Below are 24,285 nucleotides of genomic sequence, written 5' to 3'. Positions count from 1 at the left end.
CTTTGCATGTGGCTGAGTGAGTGTGAAGAGGGACTTATGGACAAGCATAAGACTTAAAGACATGATCTGGACTGGACGGGAATGCTTTATTGATGTATAATTGTTTCTTGATATAAAGCTCTTTCTTACACATATGAGTGTCTCTGAATATGTTTCTCTAGTGACCCTGGCCTAACACAACTATGATCTACTCTGTAAAGCGTCACCTAATTTATAATTTAAATTTTAAAAAAAATCAAAGCAGTATTATTGAATACAAATGTGCATATTAGCACCACACCCTGACCCCTCTCAGCAGTTCTGTCTGCCCAGGCTTTTCCCGATGATACCCAGGTATGCTCTCTCGATCTGACTTTGGTCAGACCCTTTTTGCTCTTCCTCAAAGTTTCCAGAGACTCAGCAGCAAATGTACTCACTGTGACCAAAAATGAATCATTATTTTAAAACACGTCTGCCAATTGTTTGATCCTGCTCCCCATCAGAGGTGGAGTTTATATCTCCTTCCCTTGAAACTGAACTGGAGCCCTGGTGGCCTAGTGGTTATGCATTGGGCAGCTAACCACAAGGGCAGCAGTTTAAAACCATCAGCTGCAGCAGGGGAGAAAGTCGAGGCTTTCCACTCCCGTGGAGAGTGACAGTCTTGGAAACGCACGGGGGCAGCTCTACCCTGTCTTATGGAGTCGTTAGAGTTGGAATTGGCTCAAAGACAGGAGTTTGGTTTTTTGAGTCTTAACACACGTAGAATGCGGCGGAAGCGTGGCCAGGTGACTGCAGAGGCAAGGTTAACAAAGGCCACACGGCTGGAACACCCACTGGAGGACCTCCGTGAGCCACGTACAAATTCCAGCTCGTCTGAGGCTGCCCTGCAAAGAGATTAACCGGAGAGAGGGAGAGGGAAGGAGAGACAGACAGACGGACAGACATGGCCAAGATTCCCCACTGCTCCCACCCTCGGTTGTGGGAGCCTTCTCAGCACGAAGAAAGTAGCTTTTATAGTGGATCCAGTCTCGGCCCCTCTCAGACAGCAGGCAGCAGGCCGAAAACCCCCAGGGAGAGTGACCTCCCTGAGCCCAGGCGAGTAGCCCCCGGCGCGAGCAAAATTCATCACTGAGACTATTTTAACTTATGTATTATTCTATAATAACAGATAACTGGGACACATCTCAAAATACTTAGATACCAAAAAGGAAAATAGAAAATATATCCCCCCACCCCACTCAAAGTGTTGTCTAGTACTAGGTTCATAAATGCAACAAGGGACTTGTAAGTTGAACTTAGGAGCTGAAGAGCAAAATATGGTTAAGGGTTTCTATGACCTCAAATTAAACTTGACTCAAGACAACAGAATAAAAAGGAATCACCAGGGTGAATTTTGACAGTGGACGCCATCCATCCTGTTTGACGTCTCAATAAAATGGCACGGGGAGTGAGGAGCAAGAAGGAGGGTTTATGGAGTGCTTACTAGTAGCCAAGACATGTGCCAGGTGATTTACCTAAAATAACTTATCTAAGCCTCACAACCTCCCCGTGAGGTAGGCTTTCTGATTCCCGCATTACAGAGGGAGCTCAGGGAGGCGAATTTGTCTCAGTCCTGCAGCTAGTGCAGGGGGATCTGCCTCTACACTTTTAGCGGCATTTTCCAGCAGGAAATCTGATGAGGGTGAGTCTTTTTAAAAGTCCTTCAGGATTGTGTGCTGTGACCACGGTGTCCTCTTCTACCAGGCCGGTGAGCCTTCCTGTAAGGCAGTAGCCATGCAGACGGGCGACCTTCCTGTGGGTATTAACGCGGGCCAGACAACCGTGTCCGCCACAGAGCACAGAGGACTGTCCAAAGATGCTCAGAGTTCAGGAGTCTGGGTCGGAGCCAAAGGGGCCTTTCCCTTGGACATAACCGGAGAGTTGCTCGGAAGAGGACTTGTAGAAGCTGTGAAAGAAAAAGAGGAAAGCGCTCAGCATCGTGGCTCCAGGGAAGGTGCCCAAGTGCATCTGGAGGCATTCATGGTTACATTGCTTTTCCGTCTGTTCTCTGTCAATGCCCAGTGTCTTCACCGTGCCCACCCCCAAGAGCACAGAGACAGTTTTACCTGTGAAGCATCTAACTCCCCAATATTGGAGCAAAGCAGCTTTGAAGTTACCTAATCCGGTCCTCTTGTGGGCGAGAAGGCTAAGAATTCAACCTCTGTGGTTTCCTATGAAGCAGAGAACTCTCATTTATAGACCGCTCCCTCCTAGCGGACACCCTACAGAGTAGACACTAAAGAAAAGCAACTTGTATCCAAGCATGGGAGTCTCCTTTCTTTTCATGCAAGAGGGGTAGGTGCAGAAGTCCCACATAGCAAAATCCACTGACTTGGGGAGGGAGAGAGGGACAGGGTGCCCCCCCCCACCCGCTGTGTTCCAGGGGGCTGAGAAGGCACAAAGGTCACACCAGCCATCTGGCAGGTAGAAGGGGTGTGACTATTCGAGGCCCTGGGACCTCAGGGCAGCTCTTTCAGGAACAAATGTCCTGCCCCAGGACTCTTTCCCTGGTTCTGGGAGAAGCCGGCCGGTTCATACCATTGGCAGCTGTCAACACACATTACAGCCACTTCTGAGGGAAAGAACCTGGACATAGTGTGACTCTGATCTGTCTCCTCCTGAACAATGAAAGGAAAACCTCTCTGCTCAGAGGCTAAGGAGTGAGTGCACTCACACTTCCGTTACTCTCTGTCTCTCTCTCTCAGCCTCTCCCTTGGCTACTCCTTCTATTGTGAAGGGACTCCACCAGGTGCCACCTGCACAGGAGAGCCTGATTCAGCAGTAAAAGGGAAAATCACATATGTCTGACCCAAGAGAGAGAGAGAGAGAGAGAGAGAGAGAGAGAGAGAGAGAGAGAGGCACTACTAAATATCTGCACATACAAGAGAATTTTAAGATATCCTACATATTTAATGAGTGGTTTACAACTTGCAGAATGATTTCCTCTGTTTTCTCTCAATCACCCCTCAGAGTAAGCTGGACAAGTGGATAGGGGCACGTTCATGCCGTCCTGGGGGTGCAGAGCCCACCCTAGGTGGCGGGTTAAGTTCAGATTGCAGAATCAGCCTCACAGGTTTAGAAGACATCTTGACAGGAAGAATCCCCTGATCAGTCTTGTCCCATTCCCGAGTCATCTTAAGCTCTGGGAATATCTTGTGGTCCTGTGGTTCTTCCAATGATGGGGAACGCCGAGCTGCCGAGTGAGGACCCACTTGAAATCTTTTAGACCACCCCCTTTAATCCAGTGCCTGCCTAGTGCTCTCCGGTCAGTTCTGACTCGTAATGACCTTGAGCACAACAGAACAAAGCACTGAAGAACCAAAGCCCTGCGCCATCCTCCCAACTGTTCCTATGGTCCAGTCCATTGCTGCAGTCTCATGTCAATCCATTTTGTCAAGGCCCCTCCTCTTTTCTTCCTTTTCTTTTCTAAGATCTTTTTACTGGGGGCTCTTACAACTCTTGTTCCAATCCCGGCATCGATTGTATCCGACATCTTTGTACACATATCGCCATCGTTCTTACCTAGACATTTACTTTCTATTGAGCCCTTGGGATCAGCTCTTCTTTTTTTACCCTCCCTCCTACCCCCTCACCCTCACAGCCCCTTGATAGATTATAGATTGTTATTATTTCATATCTCACACCGACTGCTGTCTGTCTCCCCTCTGGTTTCTGCTGTTCTTCCCCCTGGAGGTTTGTGTGTGGTATGTGCCATTCATTGCAATCGATTCTTGTTCCTGGGTTCCGTGGGTCATGAGCTTTATCTCTTGCCTATACCTATGTACATGTTCCGGTCCAGTCCAGAGTGGGAAGCAACAAACAGCTACCCAGTAAGGAATCCACCTGAACTCTTTTAGACAATGACAGTGGGGCAGTGAGGAAGCCTCAAGGAACCAGAGGTATATTGCGTGATCCATCGGTGCTCTACTGCACCCTGATTGACTCATCCCTTCCCTGTCATCCCTCTGTGGGGGGATGTTCCACTGTTTACAGATGGGATTTAGATCTCCGCTCCAATCCCCCTCACTCTCACCAACACGTTTTTGTTTGTTGTTTGTTATGGGTCTTCTGATGCTTGTTACCTGGTCCAGATGATACCTCATGATCACACTGGCTGGTGTGCTTCCTCCATGTGGGCTTGTTGCTTCACTGCTGAATGGTTGCTTGTTTAACTTCAAGACTTTAAAACCGCAGACACTGTAGCTTTTAATAGCCAGGCACCATCTGCTGTCTTCACCACATTTGCTTATACACCCATTTTGTCTTCAGCAATCATGTTGGGGGTGGGGATGGGGATGGGGAGGTGAGCATCACAAAATGCCATTTTGTTAGAACAAAGTGTTCTTGTATTGAGGGAGGGGATGAGCTGAGGCCCAAGAGCCTTCCTCTTTGTCATTGCCCATCATGTTACCAAAGTCCTTTTCTGGGAACTCTCCTCCCCAATAACATGTCCAAAGTATGGGAGGCAAAGTCAGCGTCCTTGCCTCTAAGGAGCATTCTGACTGTACTTTCTATAACTAGACCTTCTATAACAAGACACCAAGTGAAACCACATTATAATTTCCTTTCTTTTTAAAATTTGAAAATATCACACTTCCCTATCTCTTGCTAATTCGATGGTTTCCCTTCTTTCAAGCGTTCCTCATGTGATTACCTCATACCACATCCAAAGTATACAGGTGATAAGAAATTCTCATTGAATTGGTTCACAAACAATGGGTACTGTGTCCTGATCCCCACCACAGACGACTGCCACCCTTCAATCTGTTTCTCATCGTCCCAATTGGCAAGCTCAGAGATGCCTTTCTAAATAAGTCCCCTGTTCACTTAGCAAGTACAGACTGAGTGTCTCCTATAAAGTCAGACTTTCAGTGGGCCTATAAGTCTGCCCATAGACACAAACTGGAAGCTGCTCGTGAAGCCAAAGCCCACATGTAGCAGGGCTCTGAGAATGAACCGAAAATCCCACAGTATCCTGCAACTCCGCTTTTCCTATTAAGAGACATAACACCCATTTGTTGTTCAATTTAGGCCACTGCCTGACTGAAAATTTTACTCTCTTCAAAAGAGAGCTCTCTTTTGGTTGGTTTGAGTTGGTCTTAAAACTTGGATTGGGCTGGGAAACAAGCATTGGCTTCATTGTGGAGAAGCTGGGTCAGAATCCCTCCACTTCCCAAGGCTAATTACTGCTGGGATGAATGACAATGAGCCTGGAATTCTGGTTCCTGAAGAGTCTTGTTTTACTCTCTAAAGGAAATGAGAGCAAATCACTGTCAATCACCAGGGAAGATAGCCCAGTGAGTCAAAACAAACATATGAAGCCACAATTTCAGAATTAAATTCGCTTTCTGGAATTCACCTAATTTTGATCATGTTTCCAACTTGTTCTGAAAATTCTGGTTCATAAAGTGAAAATAAGTGACTTCTTCCTCCTCCCCTCTACTACTTGACCAAACAAAAGGGTAAAATAACCCGCTCTGTATATTGTAAATGTCAGTACTGTCACAAATTCACCATATGAGCTGTTCATTAATTTTGAGTTTCAAAAAAGCTGAATCTAGCAAAGGGTATTTCAAATGATAATCTTCAGAGCCTGGGGTCTTTGGACTCAAGTGGGGCTCCTCCACACAGAAAGGCTGTGCTCTGCTCAATGGTCAGCAATTGAAAATCCCAGAGAGAACACACAGGAGACGTCTAACCAAGCAGCATCCCCCCCCCCCGAAACCCCCAACCACCAGGGAGGATACCCCAGGTCATCAGAGAAATCTTAGTGACAAACAGCAGGGACACTCGGGCTACAGGGTCCTGGGTTCTGTACCATGTGTGTGTTCTTGTACAATTACCTGCTTCTTTTCCTTTTCCTGGGTCCCAGCCTCTTTCTCTTAACATAACTCTCACTGCCACCAAGTGGATGCCAACTCACAGCCATCCTATAGGACAGTGGAACGCCCCACCCCTGCCCCCACCCAACTTTAACCATCTCATGTATTTTGGATTTAACTGACCCACTTCTTCAGTGAAGCTATCATTAAAGAAGGGTCAGGGAGATGGCTTTGGCATGGGGACTGGGAGAGGGGTGAGCAAGGAGAGGCTGGGGTGGTGGTGGGAGGGATGGGGCTGAGCTCCTCAGGAGTGACTGCCTGGCCTTCCCAGGGGGATGATGCAGACTGAGATGTTATTTCTGGAAACCAGCTTGTTGGGGAGATGCCAGGCACGGCCCTGGGGGATTTACCCCAGGTCCCCAAGATCAGAGCTGTGTACTTGCTAGAGTCAGTGGGCTCATAGGCAGACAGCACTTGTCCCCAGTGGCTGCTACTATGTGGCCACTGGTGACATCCCACAGGCCAGCACCAGTGATCTCAAACTCTTTATGGGTGTAAAAGGCCTCATTTTTCTCCCAAGGAGCACCTGATGGTTTCAAACTGCCAATCTTGTGGCTAGAAGCCCAACTTGTAACCAACCACTACACCACCAGGACTCCTTAACAGAACTCTAAAAAGGACCTTGAGGAGCCTGCTCAAATAAAGAAATTGAGAAGTTGTGTGACTTGTGCAGCAGCAGATTCACACACAGAAGGGGAACTTAGGCATCCAGTCTTGCGTACCTGGCCCCCTTCCTCCTGGTGCTTGAAAAAGCTCATGCATGAAATGTGTTGCCCCCTAAACACAAGGGATTTTTCACTTGAGTGGGTTCGCTTCTTTGTAGTCAGAGGAAAAGGTACAGATCTTGGAAGAGTTAGGGTATAACTCAAGATGGGGTGGTTTAGAGAGAGGAGTACAGCAAGTCAGAGAAGTGGGGTAGAGAGAGAAAAGAAGGTAACAGGAGAGTTAAGTGCATGAAGAAGCAAATGCCTCAGGGCAAGTATGAGGGGCTGGGAACTGAGAAGAAAGGGGCCGCATAAGAGTAGTACATGGGGACAATTAGTTTCCTTCGAAGACGGAACAAATAGAAGCAAGAAAAACAGAAAGAACAACATAAAAAAGCCATGAGAGGGGAGAGATCACATAGATGCCAGACAAGCTGAGCAGAGAGAAAAACATTAGTGTGCACGGCAGGGGGTGACTGGGTTGGAGGGATCAGCAGAGGGGGGAGAAAGGAGTAAAGCGAGGGGACAAGGTGATGCCAATGGAGGAAGTCAACAAAGTGGTCGTAGGTGCTAGATCCCTGTAATCACCCCAGAACCAGTTCGACTCCGGATCCTGGTATCACTTGAGTATCAACCCCATCTCTATAATATAACTAAACACTGAAACTCATGTCATTCACCTCTTCAGACTCTTCATCGTGTACATAACCCAGGTTTCACAATGCACATATGCCCCCTGGCACGCCCTGGAAACTTTCCTTGCTGGAAATTTGTTGGGATTTCCCAAAGAGTGGTGTGCCTCTGCAGGGCCCTCTTACTTGGAAATGCCTTACCAGACAGGAGCATGTGTGGGAATTTCCTCAGGGAAATCTAGACCTCTGCCATGACTGGGTGGGTTCCCGGAGGAAAATGTGATAGTCCTCTGAGAGCAGCCAGGGGAACATGAAAGCAATTTTCAAGAATGACCAAGTGTGACACTTTCTGTACACCCATTCTCCAGGGCTGGGAGAGCGAGGCCTCCCACACCGTTAGGCCCTGCCAGATTCGTGCTCAGTCTACTCACAGAGGAGCATGGTGGGTCCCGGGGGCTGCACACTGGGCTTCGAACCCCGGGGTCCCCAGAGAGAAGCAGGGGCTTTTGACTTCTGCCAAGCCATACGGTCTCAGAAATGCACACGGCAGCTCTCCTGTGGCCCACGGGGTCAGTATGGGTTGGAATGGACTTGATGGCAGCGAGTTTGGACCGCACAGAGGTGGGTTTTGCTGAGAAAGCCAGGCTGCAGTACGCACAATCTAATCAAGGTACTGTTTGGGCCGAGAGGCGTCCAGTTCTCTGCCTGAAACAGCATCACGTTCTCCCCTCACGAAGAGGAAAGTCGGGTAGAAATCGTTTTCTCCCCACAGGCTATTGGTCTGTGATCCCCCGACCTCTTTGAAATGAGATGCCTTGGCCAGTTTAGGCTAACTGCTGACAGTGTTGCAGGTCCGACTATGAAGAAGACGACCCAGCAGATATTAGAACCATCTTCCCCCCTCCCTGCCATCTTCCCCCCTCCCTGCCGTCACCTTAGAAAGCAACCTGCACATCAAGTCTCGGTGACCCCCAGTTTTAGCACCACCTTACCAAAAACATTCACAACCTGCCTGCCCACTTACAGTGTCAGCCAGCCCTCTCCCCAAACTGTGCAGCAGCTTACAGTAATCATGAATGGGTTAAACATCCCTCCATGCTTCGCATGCACCCTGAGTGAGTTGCTAGCCGCAAGACTGGGTTAATACCACTTTCTGGAGCACAGAGCCCATGAAACTCTGTACCCCATCCCGGGCCCCCTACTCTTCAAGCTAAGTTAGAACAGCTGTTGGCAGGAAGGCGTGCCAGCTGCCTCCTGAGTACTTACACAAAGTCCTGAGCTTGGTAGCTGTGCCCCTGTTAGCGCGCCCCTCACCTCAGGTACTCCCCATCACTCCTGTAATCCATAAACGACTCTGATCCTGACACTTCCTCAAAATCCTCCAGCACGAGACTGGCCGAGTCCTCACCCAGGGCGCTGCTGTCGGGCCTGGGCATCCTGGGCCGGGAAGGAGGTGCAGGAGGGCTGGTGGCAGATGGAGGGGGAGGCCGAGGGAGTGTGTTCTGGACAGGTGTGGGCAGGCTCTGGGAGAGGGCCACGGCTGGCTCACAAGGCTCCTCGTCATTCTTCTCCGGCTCTGGCCCTGCGTCCAGGGCAGCGGGACCCAGGACGTGGTAGAGGCTGGGCAGGCGGATATCAAAGCGCAGGCCAAACTTGGCGAAGAGCTTGTCGTTGAGAGAGTAGAGCTTCTCGGAAATGTCATAGCCCAGCAAGGCGGTGAAGAGGCGGGCGATGTATCGGTCTTTGGCCAGAAGATTGTGGAGGCTTTTCCGGGGCCAGGAAATGTAGCTGCACGTTGTCTCGGCAGTCAAAGTGACCTGGGGAGGGTGGAGAGGGAGAGATTAAACTAGAGAAGGTGGCCGGGCTGTGACTCCTTGTTCTTCTGTTTCCTGCCTTCTCCCCCATGGTTTCAGCCACACTCGACTCCTTGAACTTTAAAGATGCAACTCTCTATCTTCTGCTCCAACCAGCTCTCCTTGTAGCCTTCCTCCTGCCCGCTGCATGAGCCACGGTGGCGTCATGGCTGATATGCTGGGTTGCGTTGCCTACAACGAGATCAGCAGTTGGAACCCACCAGCAACTCCAACCCACCAGCTGCTCCACCAGAGAAAGTTGAGGCTTTCTGCTTCCCTAAAGATTTACAGCCTCCGAAACCACAAGGGGCCCTTCTGCTGTGTCCTATTGGCTCACCACGAGTCAGAATCAACTCGAAGGCAGTGATCTTGGTTTGATTGGCCTTAGCTACGTTGATACCACTCCATCCTTCTGGTTGTTCAGATCAAAGGCCTTAGAGTAATTCTTGGCCTTCTCTTTTGGTCGCATGCCACACCCACTTCATGAGGAAATGCGTGGGGCTTTCAATAGAAAACATAATCTCAGCCCTTCCATGATCTGGCTGCCCTTTCCCCTCGCTGACTCCTTGTCCTTCTGTTTCCTGCCTTCTCCCCCATGGTTTCAGCCACACTCGACTCCTTGAACTTTAAAGATGCAACCTTCTCCCCCATCACGGTCGTCACATTGACCTCTCTCTCTGCCTAATAAACACTAAACCCAGAATTTACCTGGTCTCTTCTTTCAGGTCTCTGCTCAAATCTCTTCTGCTTAACAAGGACTTCCATGCTCTCCCTCAGTTAAAATTGCAGTCACATCTCTATTACCCCGCTCGTTTATTTTTGACTAACAGTCATTATCCTTTCGCAGATTACCCCATTTACTTATTCAAGTGAATGAAGAAGCCAGGTGTCTATGATCACTCTGTGTACTTCTAAACTTAATGTCACCTTTCTATAGCTTATATTAAAAACACACTTTCTTAGAAGTCCTGGGAACTTTTTTTCTTGGTTGGGCCTTACACACCTATGCACATGTCTGTCACAAAGTTAACAAGTGTCCTATTTGTGGAGTGCAGCTGTCGCAAAAACACCACAAGTCAGTGGCTGCAGAACATACAAACTTATGCTCTCACAGTTGAGGAGGCTCGAAAATTCAAGTTTAGGGGCTCTTCAGGAAGTCTTTCTTTCTCTGCCAGCTCTAGGGGAAGGTCTTTGCCTCCTTTAAACATATATGCGCCCGATATTTTGGGGGGACCTTGGCAATCGTCCCACAGGTCTAGAAGATTCTCAGCATAAGGGTCCCAGGTCAGGTCTCTCTCTACTCCAAGCGCTTCTTCTTGGTTGTGGGAAGCGTCTCCTTGGCTGCTGGCTTCTCTCTCCCCTAATCTCTCGTGAGCCACCGCAGAGGAACCTCCTTTACGTCTGATTAGGATTGTGACCCGATTGGGGAGTATTTCATCCCTTTGTAACCTCATCTCAATGCCAACAAAAACAAATGTAATCTAATTCTCTCACAGAGCCTAATCAGCTACGGGCACTGGGATGCATAATACGTCGGACGATTACATCAGATCACAAACTGGAAACCTTTTACGTAATGCAGGGAATCATGGCCTAGCCACGTGGATACACATTTTTGAGAGACATATTCAATCCATGACAACACGTGACTGGCTATTTCTTAAATCCTCACCTCAAAGGCTAGCTGAATGGATTAAATAAAGGAACATAGGTAAGCAGGCTCTGAGTCCAGCAAAACACAATGCACAGGTGCGAGATCACAATGGTGTTTGTGTGCGCCTCCTGTGCTGTGGTCTTGGTGAGTGATGATCATGTCACAGTGCTCAACAGTCAATAAAGTCATAGTTAATTGACTTGCTGAGAGGTGTGAGGGGACGTTGATTGACTGTGTTAAACACAATGTGAATTATGAGCCAGGCATTCACTGTAAATGTTCTCTCGGTCAACAAAGACTGTAAAAGCCAAGGATGGGGTGAACTTTAACTTGGAAGATCACTTGGCATTTGCCAAAGAGGAAATGGGACTTTACATAGCCAATGGCAAATGCGTGGCTCTCATTGCTCCCACGGAAGCTTAGACTAAAAATAAAAATCCGAGAAATATGATCAGGCCAACATTCCAGGCCGAGAGGCCATCTGGGGTTAAAGCCCTTCCTTCTGAGCCTGGTGTCAGAGAGGATCCCCGGCTTCCACCACCACCCCTGCCACCACCCTCCCCACCGCCCCCTACACACACCTGTTCTTCCTTGTCAGCGTCCAAAATAGAGCCTTGGTCTGGCTGCCTCAAGGCCTGACTCAGCCCTCTTGGTGGTTCATGCCCCTGCAGGCCTGCCCAAAAGACATGCCAGGGTGGCAGAGAGGGGCGAGGGGGACAGGGAAGGCAGGAGGGAGAGGAGGATTGGAACAGGAGGAGCCCGGAGGTTGGGGACCCTGGCAGTGGGATCTGGATTGCCTCTCAGGTTCCATTCTCATAGAGGCAGGCTGCAGGCAGAAGCTGGCCTGCCAGGTGGCAATGCTCGGCATGTGTCTATTCTGGGGTTGACTCGTACTCACAGGAGGGACTCCCTAATAAAGTGGCAAAGACACATGGAACCCCGTTCCTGCAAACTATCCAGGCAGGAGGCCCCTCTTAGAGGGAAAGTGTGGATTCATGCCGCTCTCCTGGAGCTCCATCTCATTAAAACAAGCAAACGACAACATATAAACACATCCAGGCCACTTGGCTTTGCCACTTTCTCAGTGTAAGGCCCAGGCAGTTGCCTCATCGGATAAATGAGGTAATAACCCAAAGATGGTTGTGAAAACCACTGAGGCAATATATCATGCTTGCGATGTGCTAGCTATTCAGTAAGTGAGAACTACAAAACCCCAAAAGCCAAACTTCCTGCCACTGAGTCCGGACAGGGGAGACCTGCCCCTGTGGGTTTTCAAGACTGTAACTGCTTATGAGAGTAGAAAGCTTCATCGTTCTCCTTTGGACTCGCTGATGGTTTCAAACTGCTGACCTCGCAGTTAGCAGCCCAATGCATAGCCACTATGCCCAGGACTCCTACAAGAATTACAAAGAGGATAGCTGAAGTCTGAAGGACTAACAGAGTGGAGGCCAAGCAGCCGGGGAGCCCTCAGAGCGTGCCGCCTGCAGGAAGATGAATGCGCCATGGGTTTCCTCTGAGAAACCTACTGCCCGCTGCCACGCCAGCCCAGCAAACCTTCATGAACCCCTACTGTGTTCCGGCCTCTATCCTCCGTTGGAGACACAAAGTGGAAGAGGCCCAGATTTTTACTTCAAAGAATTCACCACGTGGAAGATAGAAAGGAAACCAGACAACTAGAACAGAGAACAAGATGCACACCAGTCAGCAAAAGTAGAAGGCACAGAACAGGCTCATGGGCGGGAAGGATGAGTTGGCGGGCGAGGCACTGAAGAGGCCAATCGGGTCAGCTTCCAGAGGAAGGGAGTTGCCATCTCCCAATGTAGAAAGGGAAATACATTTCAGTAGAAGCCAAGCAAGAAGCTGGCAAGCATGTGGTTTCAGGAAATGCCTCTAGTGCAGCCTGGCGGGTATGCGCGGCAAGTGTGAGGAAGGGAAGAGCTGGATATGTGACTCACGAACGAGTACAAGGAGCTCAGGAGTTAGCATCAACTTGATGGCAGTCAGTGAGTGAGTGCGTAAGAGAGTGCGTGAGTGAGTGGAGAGTGAGTGAATAAAAGTAGTGAGTGAGCGAGAGAGTGGATGAGTGAGTAAGAGAGTAGTGAGTAAGAGTGAGTGAGAGAGAGTGAGTGAGTAGTGAGTAAGAGTGAGTGAGAGTGAGTGAGTAGTGAGTAAGAGTGAGTGAGAGAGAGTGAGTGAGTAGTGAGTAAGAGTGAGTGAGAGAGAGTGAGTGAGTAAGAGAGTGATTAAGTGAGTGAGTCTAGGATCTTCTGGGAGAGATCTAGGTCCGGCTGGTGCCAATTGCCCCTCAGGCGTAAGATGAGACTAGACTAGACCCATAAAGATTCACAGCCTGGGAAACCCTATATGAGATCACTAGGAGTTGGCATCAACTCAGTGGCAGTGGGCTTGGGGGATCAGGGCAGGCACCTCCTGCTACTGCTCTCCCTACACCAAGAATGCAGGCATGCTTCGCATCTGAGGATCCCATCCTTGCCAGTGGTCCACCGGGCAGACATGAGAGTCGAAACATGGATGTTGAGCGATTGCTGGACTCATGGGGGACAGTGCTGGTCTGTTACCTGGAACACCCCCTCCTCAGAGGGCTGCAGGGATTCCCATTCAGGTGAGTCCATGAACTGGTAGGGAAAGATGTAGTGAAGAAACTGCCCCTCCTGGCTCACACGAACCCTGCCGGAAGGAGAGAAGAGACAGTGAGGGAAAAAGGAAATGGCAGCGCAAACCCCTTCAATGAGGTTGCATGGCCAGTCACCATGGCTCTTCCAGTAAAACTGAGCAAAATCCAGGGCAGAAATAGCTTGATGACTGCCTGGAAGTGATTTGGAAAGAGATCCCATCAGGATTTCTTGAGCCCTCACATGATTTCTTATGACCAGTGGTTCTCAAGTTCAAGCTGCCCAGCAGAAGCCCTGGCAGACATAAGAGAGTACACCAGGAATCAAAACTTCAGGCTTGCCTTTATCCCTGAACAATTCGGCAAGAATCTCCATAGATGGAATCTGGATATTATTATTTTTTCAATCTCCCCAGGTGGTGCCCATGTGTAGTCAGAATGAAGCCTCCCTGCTCTGGAGCATCACTCAGAAACACCGTGGCCACTAACCACCCGTAGCCCACGGAAGCAGCAGCTCCTGAAGTTGTGTTATATGGCTTTCTGTTGTTTGGGAAATGAAACCCAGGACTGATGAACCTATAGGGACAGCAAGTAGAATAAGGGTTTCGGAGGAGAGGGGATGTACAGGGATGGTGGGGGGTGGTGGTGGTAAAAGTGAAACAATGTCAAAGAATCCAGGAAGAAAAGGTATGTTTGGAAACTGATTGTGGAAGCAATTGAACAATTCTGCTTGATGTGATTGACCGATGGAATGATATATGTATTAGCTCTCAATTAATAGCAAATTAAAAAACAAAACATAGATCCAGGAGTGGGTTTTGGCTTGCACTAAATCCTAGCTCCAACTGAAGAAATATTAGCTTTTACATCATGGCCCTGCTTGATACTCACCCTCAGGAAGGGAACACAGAAGATACGGGTGCCATAGCAAAGTGTGGTGAAGAATCTAGATGGTGCCCAGCTATCAGATAAAATAACATCCGGGGTCTTAAAGGCTTGTCTCCAAACACGTGGCTATCTAAGTGAGATATCAACTAAGTCCACATTGAAGAAGCACACCAATATCAGTCACCGAAGGACTATAAATCATATGAACCAAAGTAGAAGGAGGGGATAGAATCAGAGACGAAATTGTGAGAATCTGGCTTGCAGAGGTTATGGATGACAGTGGAGCCTGAGACTCGTTTGTGGGAACTACATAGGAAACAGACCTCTGGTGAACTCCTCTGTCCACAGTTGAGGGATGGGAGGAAAGAGTTTACTAATTGGAGAGGTGAGTACAGAAGATCTAAGGCATAAATCTGACTTGAACAGTTAAAACTTTGTCAGTTAACCGCCCCCCCCTCGTATGCATGCTGGACCTGATCTAGTTTTGAACATTTTCTGTATTTTTGTTTGTTCATAGTGTATCTCAGAGGTGTTATGTCATTGGAGATTGCCCTCATGAAGTTGTGTTATATGTTTTTTTGTGTTTTGGTGTATGCAACCCAAGACTGATGAGCCTATAGGGACAACAACTGGAATAAGGGTTTGGGGGTGGGAGGCACACTGGTGGTGGTGGGATGGTAAAAGGGAGATGATGTCAGGGACTCCAGGAAGAAATAGAATGTTTGGAAATCGATTGTGGTAGCATTGCACAATTCTGCTTGATGTGACAGAACTATGGAATAATATGATAGAAGTATTAACTCCCAATTAATAATAATTTTAAAAAGAAATAAAATGATACATTCAACTGGCCAAATCTGCTGCAAAAAACATCTTTAAAGTGTTAAAAAAATAAAAAAGACAAATCAAGGATTCTACTTTGAGGACTGAGGTGCACCTGGCCTAAGCCATGATATTTTCAATTGCCTCACATGCATGCAAAAGTGACAAATGTAAGAGCCCCCAATAAAAATATTTTTTTAAACTGGGTGATGAATATAGAAAACTGAAGAAGAGTTGATGCATTTGAATTGTGGTATTGGCAAAAAATATTGTATTGCCATGGTAATAAGATATTGCCTATTATTTGATCATCTAAAGATGGGGGGCAGAGGGGACAGAGGTCTCCAGCAAAGGTAAGATGGGGAGACTCTGTCCATTGCCTCCGGTGACAGAAGTGCAGACGGTCCCACAAGACCAGGCAATACAGACTGCCCAGCAGAACTTCCTTGGGTAATGAAAGGATACACAAGAAAATGAAGTGCCATGGCTCCTGCCTTAGGGTCATGTCCCTTCCAGTGGGACCTTCTCCTCAAACCCACCCTCTCCTCAGTGCACACAACCTTTCTTTCGAGAAGACTTGTCTGACCACTCACTCACTCACTCACTCACTGCCATCTAGTTGATTCCGACACGTGAACCTCTGGGACAGAGGAGAATTGCCCGTGTGTGTTTCTGGGAATGTGAATCTTCACAGGTGTATACAGCCTTCGGAAAAGTTAAATCCCTGATTATAGGCTCTCACCATCCTCTGCGTTTCTTCCCAGAAATACTGTATCCATTACTGATCAGTATGCCATACCATAATTCCTGGCTCTTAATGGACAGACTGTAAGCTCCATGGGTGCCAGGAAGTGTGTGTGTGTGTGTGTGTGTGTGTGCGTGTGGTATTTAACACTGGATCCCCGGTTCCTATCATGGTACTTATAATACTTATCTGTAGAAGGAAAGAAGGAAAGGAGGGAGGGAGGAAATGAGGAAGCTAAGGAAAACACCCTATGACATCACTATAAAATTCCCAAACTCCTGGCCACCTAGTCCATTCCAATTCATAGTGACCCTATAAGACAAGGCAGAACCGCGCCCTGTGGTTTTCCGATGCTCTAAATCGTTATGGGAGTAGAAAGCCTTATCTTACTCCCAAGGAGTGGCTGGTGGTTGTGAACTGCCGACCTTGTGGTGAGCAGCCCAACATGTAACCCATAGCACCACCAGGGCGCCTGCAAAAGGAGCCCACAATATCAAAGAAAGGCTTCTCTAAGAAAGGAGAGAGCAAACCCATGCAATGTACGCCGAATCCTCCCGCTACCGCCGCAGGCCACCTAAGCAAGCCACCCAGGAGTGACACCGTCTTACGTGTGTGACCTGCCTTTAATCAGCTCATATAGCTCACCAAAGCCACCCACACTGGTGTTCTGTGTCCTTTACCATCGGAGGCTCCTTTTCCACATTGCTCTGGATGACAGGTCATTTCCTCTTCCATGACACACTTGGACAGCTGGCTGCCTACTTGGGAGTTTGCACAGGTGGAGTTTTGTGTCTTGGATTTTCTATCAGGGAAACTCCAAGTACAGCTTAAGTGTGCAAGTCCTAGCCCCTCCCTGTGTCCCGAATAGCACTGGCTGTGCTCATTCAAAGGAATCCCAACCTACGATCCGTCTGAGGTTTCCACAAAGGACCCCTGAAGCGTCTGCCCATGGTACAGGAGAAGCCTGCACACGAAGCCCCCACGTCCTGGCTCGGGAGGGTTACTTGCTACGTGGAGGTGTTGGGGCTCCTCGCTGTAAGTCCCCAGGAAAACCAGAGCCTGAACACAGACTAGCAGCCTTTCCCGGGCAGCTGCAATTTAGCAAAGCTGAGACAGGCGGACACAGAAAGATAATAAAATCGCAACAACAGAAACCTTCCTCTAAACCTTGAAAAACCAACTTTAAGATGATCCAACCTTCCATACACTCTTGATGCTAAGAATACTTGGAAAAGCTACCCCAGAAGGGGGCAGTTTTCCTTTCCCCTTCACAGGGAAATGGTCTACACGTTCATGATAAATCCTCCCTAAGAAGACCAGCCTGCGGCAAATGAGCGCCCCCGGAGTGGGGGGCTGGGTGCCCCTCCCCCTCCCCTCTTCCCCCATGGCCAGCGTTGCCGGGAGGAACCAGCGACATCAGGAGCTCACGAATGAGCAAGTTCCCCACAGTCTCCTCTCGAGCTTGGGTTTGGCAAACATTTTGGCAATAGCAACAGTGGCATTTGTGTGTTTTCACACTTGTATGTGTACAACAAACCTCCCGCGCCACTTCTCCTCTCTCCTATAGGGCCGCTGTGAGCTGGCATCGGCCCAGTAGCCAGGGAGCAGGTGTTCTGGGTTTAGCTGTCACTCCTACCTGCTTTCATTTTTTTCTTGTTCCCTCTTCTCCCGAATTGCCGGGGTCTCAAGGAAGAGAAAACAAAGCCGAGGAAGGAGGGCAGGGAAACTGAGGGCAGAGCAAGCTTTTGAAATGCCTTTCTTCCTTTTGCGTACCAAGCCAAGTCTAACCGGGTCAGTCCTATGCACAAACCCAACTGGCGCAACGTTTCCAAGAGCCCGATTCCGTGCCAAGCGTGCCAGACAGGGCCCGGGAGGTTTCCTTTGGCGACGCGGAGCAATGGCTCACTGTCACAGGCAGGCTGGTGGCCACACGGGATCCTGGCTCGGGCCCTTTCTGTCAGTGTCTGTCGCCTTCTGACCAAGAGCGGTGCCCGCAAAGCCTTCTCTCCCCGCCCGCCCCCCTCAGATGGACGGCGCTGCCCTCTGGTCAATAAGAAGCTCCCTGGGACAACCCGGAATGGAAGAGTGGACAGGGGGTATTTCTGCGACACAACTGGCTGTCTTAAGACTGACTCCCCAATAGTCGGTCGGGGTATCCCCAGAACATCTGGGCTTTCCTAGATCCCCTAGCGGGGGTGGAGGAAGCCTCTCTGTTTGTGGCATTGCTCGTTGCCTGAAGTTGGTACTTCTCAAATGTTTGCTGGAAGCATATGGGAAACCACAAATTCATCTTATTGGAATAGTCCCTTTTACAGAGGCCTACCCCCCACCCACACACACACCCACACACATACCCCTCCCGCAGACTTAGAGATATTGCGGAAGCCTTGCCATGGCATATTGAGGGGTGTGTGTGTGTGTGTGTGTGTGTGTGTGTGTGTGTGTGTGTGTGTGTATGTGTGTGTGATTTCACACCAAGACTCGGAAACATTCCTCGCTACCACGCCTACCAGCAGCAAGCATACACACAGCCCTGACCCACCAAGAAGATGTCTCCTGAGCTGGCTTCCTCTTGGAGGCTAAGAAAGAGGAAGCACGCCACACTTAGAAAGCTCCGTTTTGCTTTTGTTTGACTTACCACATCCTTTCCCTCAGTGGAGTGGGACACGGAACAGACAGGGCCAGGCTAGGGAATGAGAAGGGCGGGCTGGGGGGAAGAAACGGCGGGCAATGGCTGAGTCACTTACCGCCCAGCGAGCAGCAAGGACAGGCGGTTGATAGGTGTCTCGCCCTCCACTGCATAGGTCTGCTCCGTGGCCAGCCCCAAGACTTGCTCCTTGCAGCAGTGCACGATCTCCTTGTATGTCTGTGGGGGCACCCGCAGGGGCAGGCACAGAGTCTTGTAGAGGACGTGGAACTCCTTGGGGATGGTGTCCTCACGCAGGCGGTATGTCAGGTGTGCCAGCTGGGACAGACAGGCGATTGCCAGCAGGGAGGCCCACAGGATGATGTCCAAGCTGCAGGCATTGAAGTAGCCCCACAGCACGTAACACAGGTAGCCTGTGCCCAAGAAGCCAAAGAGGTAGAAGCAACCATACAGCCCGCTGCCCCCCATGAAGCCCAAAAGCAGGAAGAGGTTAGCCAGGTGGTAGAGAGCCCCTTCCATATCCTGCCTCCAGCCAACACACACTGGTCTCTGCCAGAGGAGCTGGCTCACTGTGCTGCCGCTGGCCCCCATCTTCTAGTGTCTGGAGGCCTTCCCAAGCTCTCAAACTGCCCCCTCAGAGGAGACTCCAGTCGGAGTTGCCTGCCCTCCCAGGTCTCCTCACCTCTGCCTTCTCAGTACCAGCTCCTCCTTTCTTGGACAGAGTGCTCCCTGTAGCTTTGGGAATGAATGGCATAATCTAGCACCCTTCATGGAGAAGTCTAAAGCCACCCCTCCCCCCCACCCCTGCCTCTCTCTTTTTCCCTCAGCAAAGCTCTGCTTCTCCCCAGAGAGGTTTGGTGGTCGTTCTTAGCTCCGGTTTCCTTGGCACAATCTTCTAACTTGGTTCTGGGTGGAAGGAGGAGAACATCCCAAGAAAGCGTTGTCCGCAGGGCAGCACTCTTCCGTGGAGCGTAGGATGAAGTGACCACACGCTGCTCTGTGCTGTCCCCAGGCCGAGTGAAGAGAGCCCAGCGCTGGAGCACACACTGTTCGTCTGGAATGCCTCCCTCTTGGCACCGGAAGGAATGGTGACCCCAGAGGGATACCATGTTTGGAATTGGAATCCACGAGGTACTGGCAGTGAGAGAAAACAGGCCAGGCACACAGACAGGCTGGCAGAGGACTTAACATACCTCCAGAGAGGACAGATAAGACACGGGGACAAGAAGAGGCAGGCCAGGAGGGGCAGAGGAAAAGCAAGCCAACCATTTGTCACCTCAGGCAGGACACTGTCCAGAGCTTACTGGAGGAGCCTATCTGAGGTGGGCGAACACATCTCTAACTAGAAAAATACGGGGCCCTCATCAGAAAAAAATCTTAATAGTAAAAAACAGAGAGACCCCTTTACAGCCTTTGTGGAGTCACGTTGTATACAGCAGTAGGCATGTATGCACTACGAACCCAAAGTGTTATGATGCGAAGCAACTCTGAATCCGAGGTTGACCTTCTAGGTGCCCTTGAGTCAGTTCTTCCTGAAAGACAGAGGACAACTGCCCCCTGGGGTTTTCTGGCCTCTCCTCTTTCAGGGAGCACGCCCCCGGTTCTTCCTCCCACAGATGGGCTGGTGGGTGCCAAGGGCCCGCTTTTCCCACAGGAGTTGAGCACTGACTGGACCCTGAGGGTGCCTTCGAGTCAGCTCCAGGACTAGTTAGTACGATGGCGAGGGGACCATCGCCCCAGCCTCCCTCTCTTTCCACATAGGGATAATCACCTCCACACACACAGCACGGTTAAGTATACAGCTCTAAGGAGCCCTGCGAGTACAAGAGTCACTTCAAGGTCGCTGGTGAAAAGTGCCACCATTTGCTCCTGGGGAGAAAGAGGAAGCTGTCCGCTCCTGGACAGGTTCACAGCCTCAGACACCTATCGAAAGCCACAGAGTCCCAATCAACTGGATGGCCAAATCAAAAACCACACTTGCTGCCGTGGAGTAGATGCTGCCTCCCCACGGCCCCCTGTGGGTGTCCGGGGCTGTAACTCTACTGCAGAAGGCCCAGCCGCTCTCCTATGGAGCTGGAAGGCAATGGGCTTTGAATTCTGTTGTTGTCCTTAAGTCTACAGTTCTAGTCTCAGGCAGGGTCGCTCCACGAGTCAGAGTTGCCTAGATGGCAGTGAGCATGCTGGAGCTCACAGATCTAGATCTGGCACGTACAGGCAGCCCTCTGTGTCAGCAGGCTCTACATCCATGGATTCAACCAATTGGGGGGCAGTGGGGCTGGGAAATTCATTAGTAATTCATTGACCATTTTTGCTTGTGTATAAGCCGAGTTTTTCAACACATTTTTTAATACAGTTTTTGAGGTAAAATTAGGCTGATATCGGGTTGGCTTATACCCAAGTATGTATGGTATGTAATTCCCAAGGCCAGAGCATTCCCTCAAAGACTAAGCGGAAGCAGAAAGTGCCATTTCTGTAGCATTTGCACGGTATTAGGTATGGGTGCACAAGTCCCACAGGTTACGAGCAATGATGTGGCACTGACGTCTAGGAGATGAGATTCATTTATTGGAATACCACGGAAAGCTTTAGCTTATTTATTATTGTGGGGTTTTTTAAAATCCACATTTGAGAAAATACTTTTTAAAATTGTCTATGTCAAAAGACAAAGTCCAATTTGTCCACAATCATGCAGGTAGGGGCACAGTAGAAACTATGTGGAGAATCAAAGGAACAGAAAAACAAAAAGTCCCCACCACCTCCACAGACGTTAAGAGGATAGAATTCTGTAAGCATTTACTCAGGGCAAATTCTGTTTTCCAGGCCACGTAAAGGTGAACAAGGCAATTATCACCTTCAAGACCTTCTGGTGTAAGGGGACATTACCTGCCATCCAATAAAACACTATGCTGCGGGCTGGCAGGTATCCCTGATGGAAGAGCAAGTAATCCTGGGAAAGCCAGCCACGGGGCCAGTCTGAAAAGATGAGCAGGGAGAACATTCCAGGAGAGAAACAGAACGTGAAGGAAACTAGAAGCAAAATGATGTGGCACACCCTGACGAGAGAACAGCTTGGCATGGGTGAAATCAGGGCAGCAGGACACAGGCAGGAGGCAGACGAGTCAAGGCCAGATGATGAAGTCAGCACAAGGGTGGCCATGAACCACTTCTGGTCTAGAAGCGATTTGTTCCTGGTACGTGATGCGTTAAATACAGATAATAAGGCTGTTTGGATGTTTTCATAACAATTTGGCAGATGTATGATTTTTTAATTTAATAACAAAAATGTGGGGTTTGTATACTATTTTTTTAAGCATACGGATTAGTTTAAAATGTCATTTTGCTAGAACTGATCTTTGGTAGAGCACAGATGAGGGGGTGGGGATGGTCCTTAGCCAGATATAGTCACACAGGTACTGTTTTCAGGTAAACATTTTAGAGAAAGTGTCCAAATAGTCATTAAAAAGAAAAAAGCGCTCACCAGGAATCTTATGGCACTGAGCACTTATTTTCATGGCTTTTGTTCGTACAATAGACGATAAGCTCCTTAAAAACAGGGTCCACCCATGCCTCACTATCTTTGAACATCACATCACACAGTTGGCAGAGAGCAGGCCCGCAGTAAATGCTGAATTAATCTCTCGCCTCTTTTGAGGATAGGATGTTTGATTCACACACGAATACTCAACATGGAGGGCAGTTTCTAACGCATGCTATTAGCGGCCTTTCCAATGGAAAACGCAGGTTCAACTACTGGCACAGCTCACGAGCCACTACCTGCTCGTCAGTGAGGATGAACTAGCTTCAGCAGAACTTCCAGACTCAGGTTGGTAGGAAAGCCTGGAGATCCCGTTCTGAAAATCAGCCAATGAAAATCCTGTGGATTACAATGATCTGCCGTCGATGGGGCGGGTGCAGCAGCAACTAGTTTTGCTGCCTTATCAATGCAGTCTCCAGGAATCAGGAGTGGACTCCACAGCAGCCAGCATTGGGAACGTGGGGCTTACGTCCAATGGCCAAGACTCACATCTTGCCCCATTAGCCATTTATTAGGGCAGTTTTCCTTAGCTGAGAACCTGTAATCACCTATAAAATGGGGATTAGCGTTTCCGTATCAGCCTCACATCAGAGCTGTGGAAGGACAGGTCAAGGACTAAGGTCCTGTTCTCATCCACTTTCAGGTTACATGTCAAGGCTGGACAGACAACTAATAGAAAGGTGTGCAAACCCTACAGGAAGAGAATAGTTACCGTGATAGTCGGGAGACTTAGCAAATAGGGTACGCCAAAGTGTGGTGGTGAACTACTAGGCGAAGTTCTTCCATTTTCAAATTGCTGCAGTACCATCGTTTACTATTATTAGGATCGAAATCCTGCACAGATCATTGGGCAGACTTTACAGCTAAGATGAGCAGAGGTTCTTGTGAGATGCATTTCTCACTGCAGCAGATGAAGGCATATCGAGGAGGCAAAGGCTAAAAATTAATGCGCTGCTAAGGGTTTGAGGAAACAGGAACTCTGAGATGCAAGTAAGACAAGTTCCTAGCTCATAGGCTGTTCACATCCTCAGCACCGAAAACATGCATGACCTCTAGCTCATTCTGAGCTGGTGGTTAGCAAAGAGTGTTTATGACTTTCCTATAGACTTCTCCTGCAGTGTTGTAAAGTAGCCAAAAAGAGTGAAAGAGTGTAGCGTGTACACATACATGTATAAAACAGTCAACAAAAAGTACCCTCGGTATAGACCAATAGGACTTCCGGTGATTCCTTATGTTTCCATAAAACCAATGGAATAAAATAAAAATGATCATTTAGATCTTCTGGTAATATGTCTTATTCAAAGCTGAGGCCCAGTTCTTGAAGAGCAACTTGCACATTGCATGCATTCTATAAAACATTTAGTCAATAAGCACACAAACAATAAGGAATTGGTTAGATCACGGTAAGCCAGATGGTTCTATACAATACAGATGACAATGCAGTAGATTAAGGGGAAAAGGCAAAAACTTAAATGTTATGATCTTGTTAAAAATATGTAGCAATGAAAACGGACCTCATTTTCCTTTTGAAAAATATAAACACACAGGGAGTGTGGAACATATACCAAAAATTAGTACTGGGTTATAGATTTTCCCTTTCTTATAATCACAGGACATATTCAAGCAGTCTAGATAACCATCTGCCAGGGATCTAGCTGAACTAGGTGGGAGGCTACCTCACACTTTAGACTCTGTATTTCACCCAAAGTGCTCTGTATACTACAATTTACTAACATCCAAGTTTTATACTCAAGCAAACATGTGACACGAATAAAGAATCAAAGTTAATAACACTTAAGTGCTACCTACTGTGCTATTACTTTACATGTATCATTTTAATTCCTTCCCCGCTTCCTCAGTTTTTACTGCTATCCCATCTCTTACCTTTGTTCTCAGATGAGAAAGGACCCAAACGAGTCTGGCTGACTTGAGCGGACAGACGCTGTGAACTCTGTCTGCTTATAGAGGCGGCAATTTTCCTTCTCACATACGCTACGTACACCCTTATTTACCTTCTTCATCAACTTTGGGCCTAACCTATTAGTAAAGAGGATTAATTTGGAAGGCCTGTCCAGTTCTTATCTTGAAGAAAGTTGAAAATAAAAACAACCCATTCATTCTGAATGAGATCTCCTGATGCCACCAGTCATCCTAAACTAATAAAGCATTATTTTTCTTACTTCCATGAACCCGCTTTTGGAGATTTCATTAAATAAGACCAGTATCTGTTTCTCCCAGAATGACCCAGTAAGAAGAAATGAAACCTGCACTAC

General features: G+C 48.6%; 1 protein-coding gene across 4 annotated transcripts; it reads right to left on the bottom strand.

Annotated features, from left to right (window-relative positions):
- Positions 1-1,116: 1,116 nt before the first annotated feature.
- POPDC2 (popeye domain cAMP effector 2) lies at positions 1,117-24,250 on the bottom strand. Of its 4 annotated transcripts, XM_075556370.1 has the most exons (5): positions 18,578-24,250; positions 13,323-13,431; positions 8,645-9,053; positions 2,136-2,189; positions 1,117-1,924 (listed from the first exon to the last, which is right to left on the bottom strand). In XM_075556370.1, the coding sequence occupies exons 1-4, from the start codon at positions 19,066-19,068 to the stop codon at positions 2,173-2,175; spliced, it is 1,026 nt and encodes a 341-aa protein (XP_075412485.1). In that variant the 5' UTR covers positions 19,069-24,250; the 3' UTR covers positions 1,117-1,924; positions 2,136-2,172. The 4 variants fall into 4 exon arrangements, with proteins under 4 accessions (XP_075412485.1, XP_075412483.1, XP_075412482.1 ...); XM_075556368.1 differs by lacking the exon at positions 2,136-2,189 and having other exon boundaries at positions 8,503-9,053; XM_075556367.1 differs by lacking the exon at positions 2,136-2,189 and having other exon boundaries at positions 8,551-9,053.
- Between the last annotated feature and the right edge of the window lie 35 nt (positions 24,251-24,285).

Source organism: Tenrec ecaudatus, chromosome 8 (assembly GCF_050624435.1).
Source record: "Tenrec ecaudatus isolate mTenEca1 chromosome 8, mTenEca1.hap1, whole genome shotgun sequence".
Taxonomy (NCBI): domain Eukaryota; kingdom Metazoa; phylum Chordata; class Mammalia; order Afrosoricida; family Tenrecidae; genus Tenrec; species Tenrec ecaudatus.
Note: the sequence above shows the minus strand (reverse complement) of the source record. Positions and strands in the feature narration are given on the sequence as shown.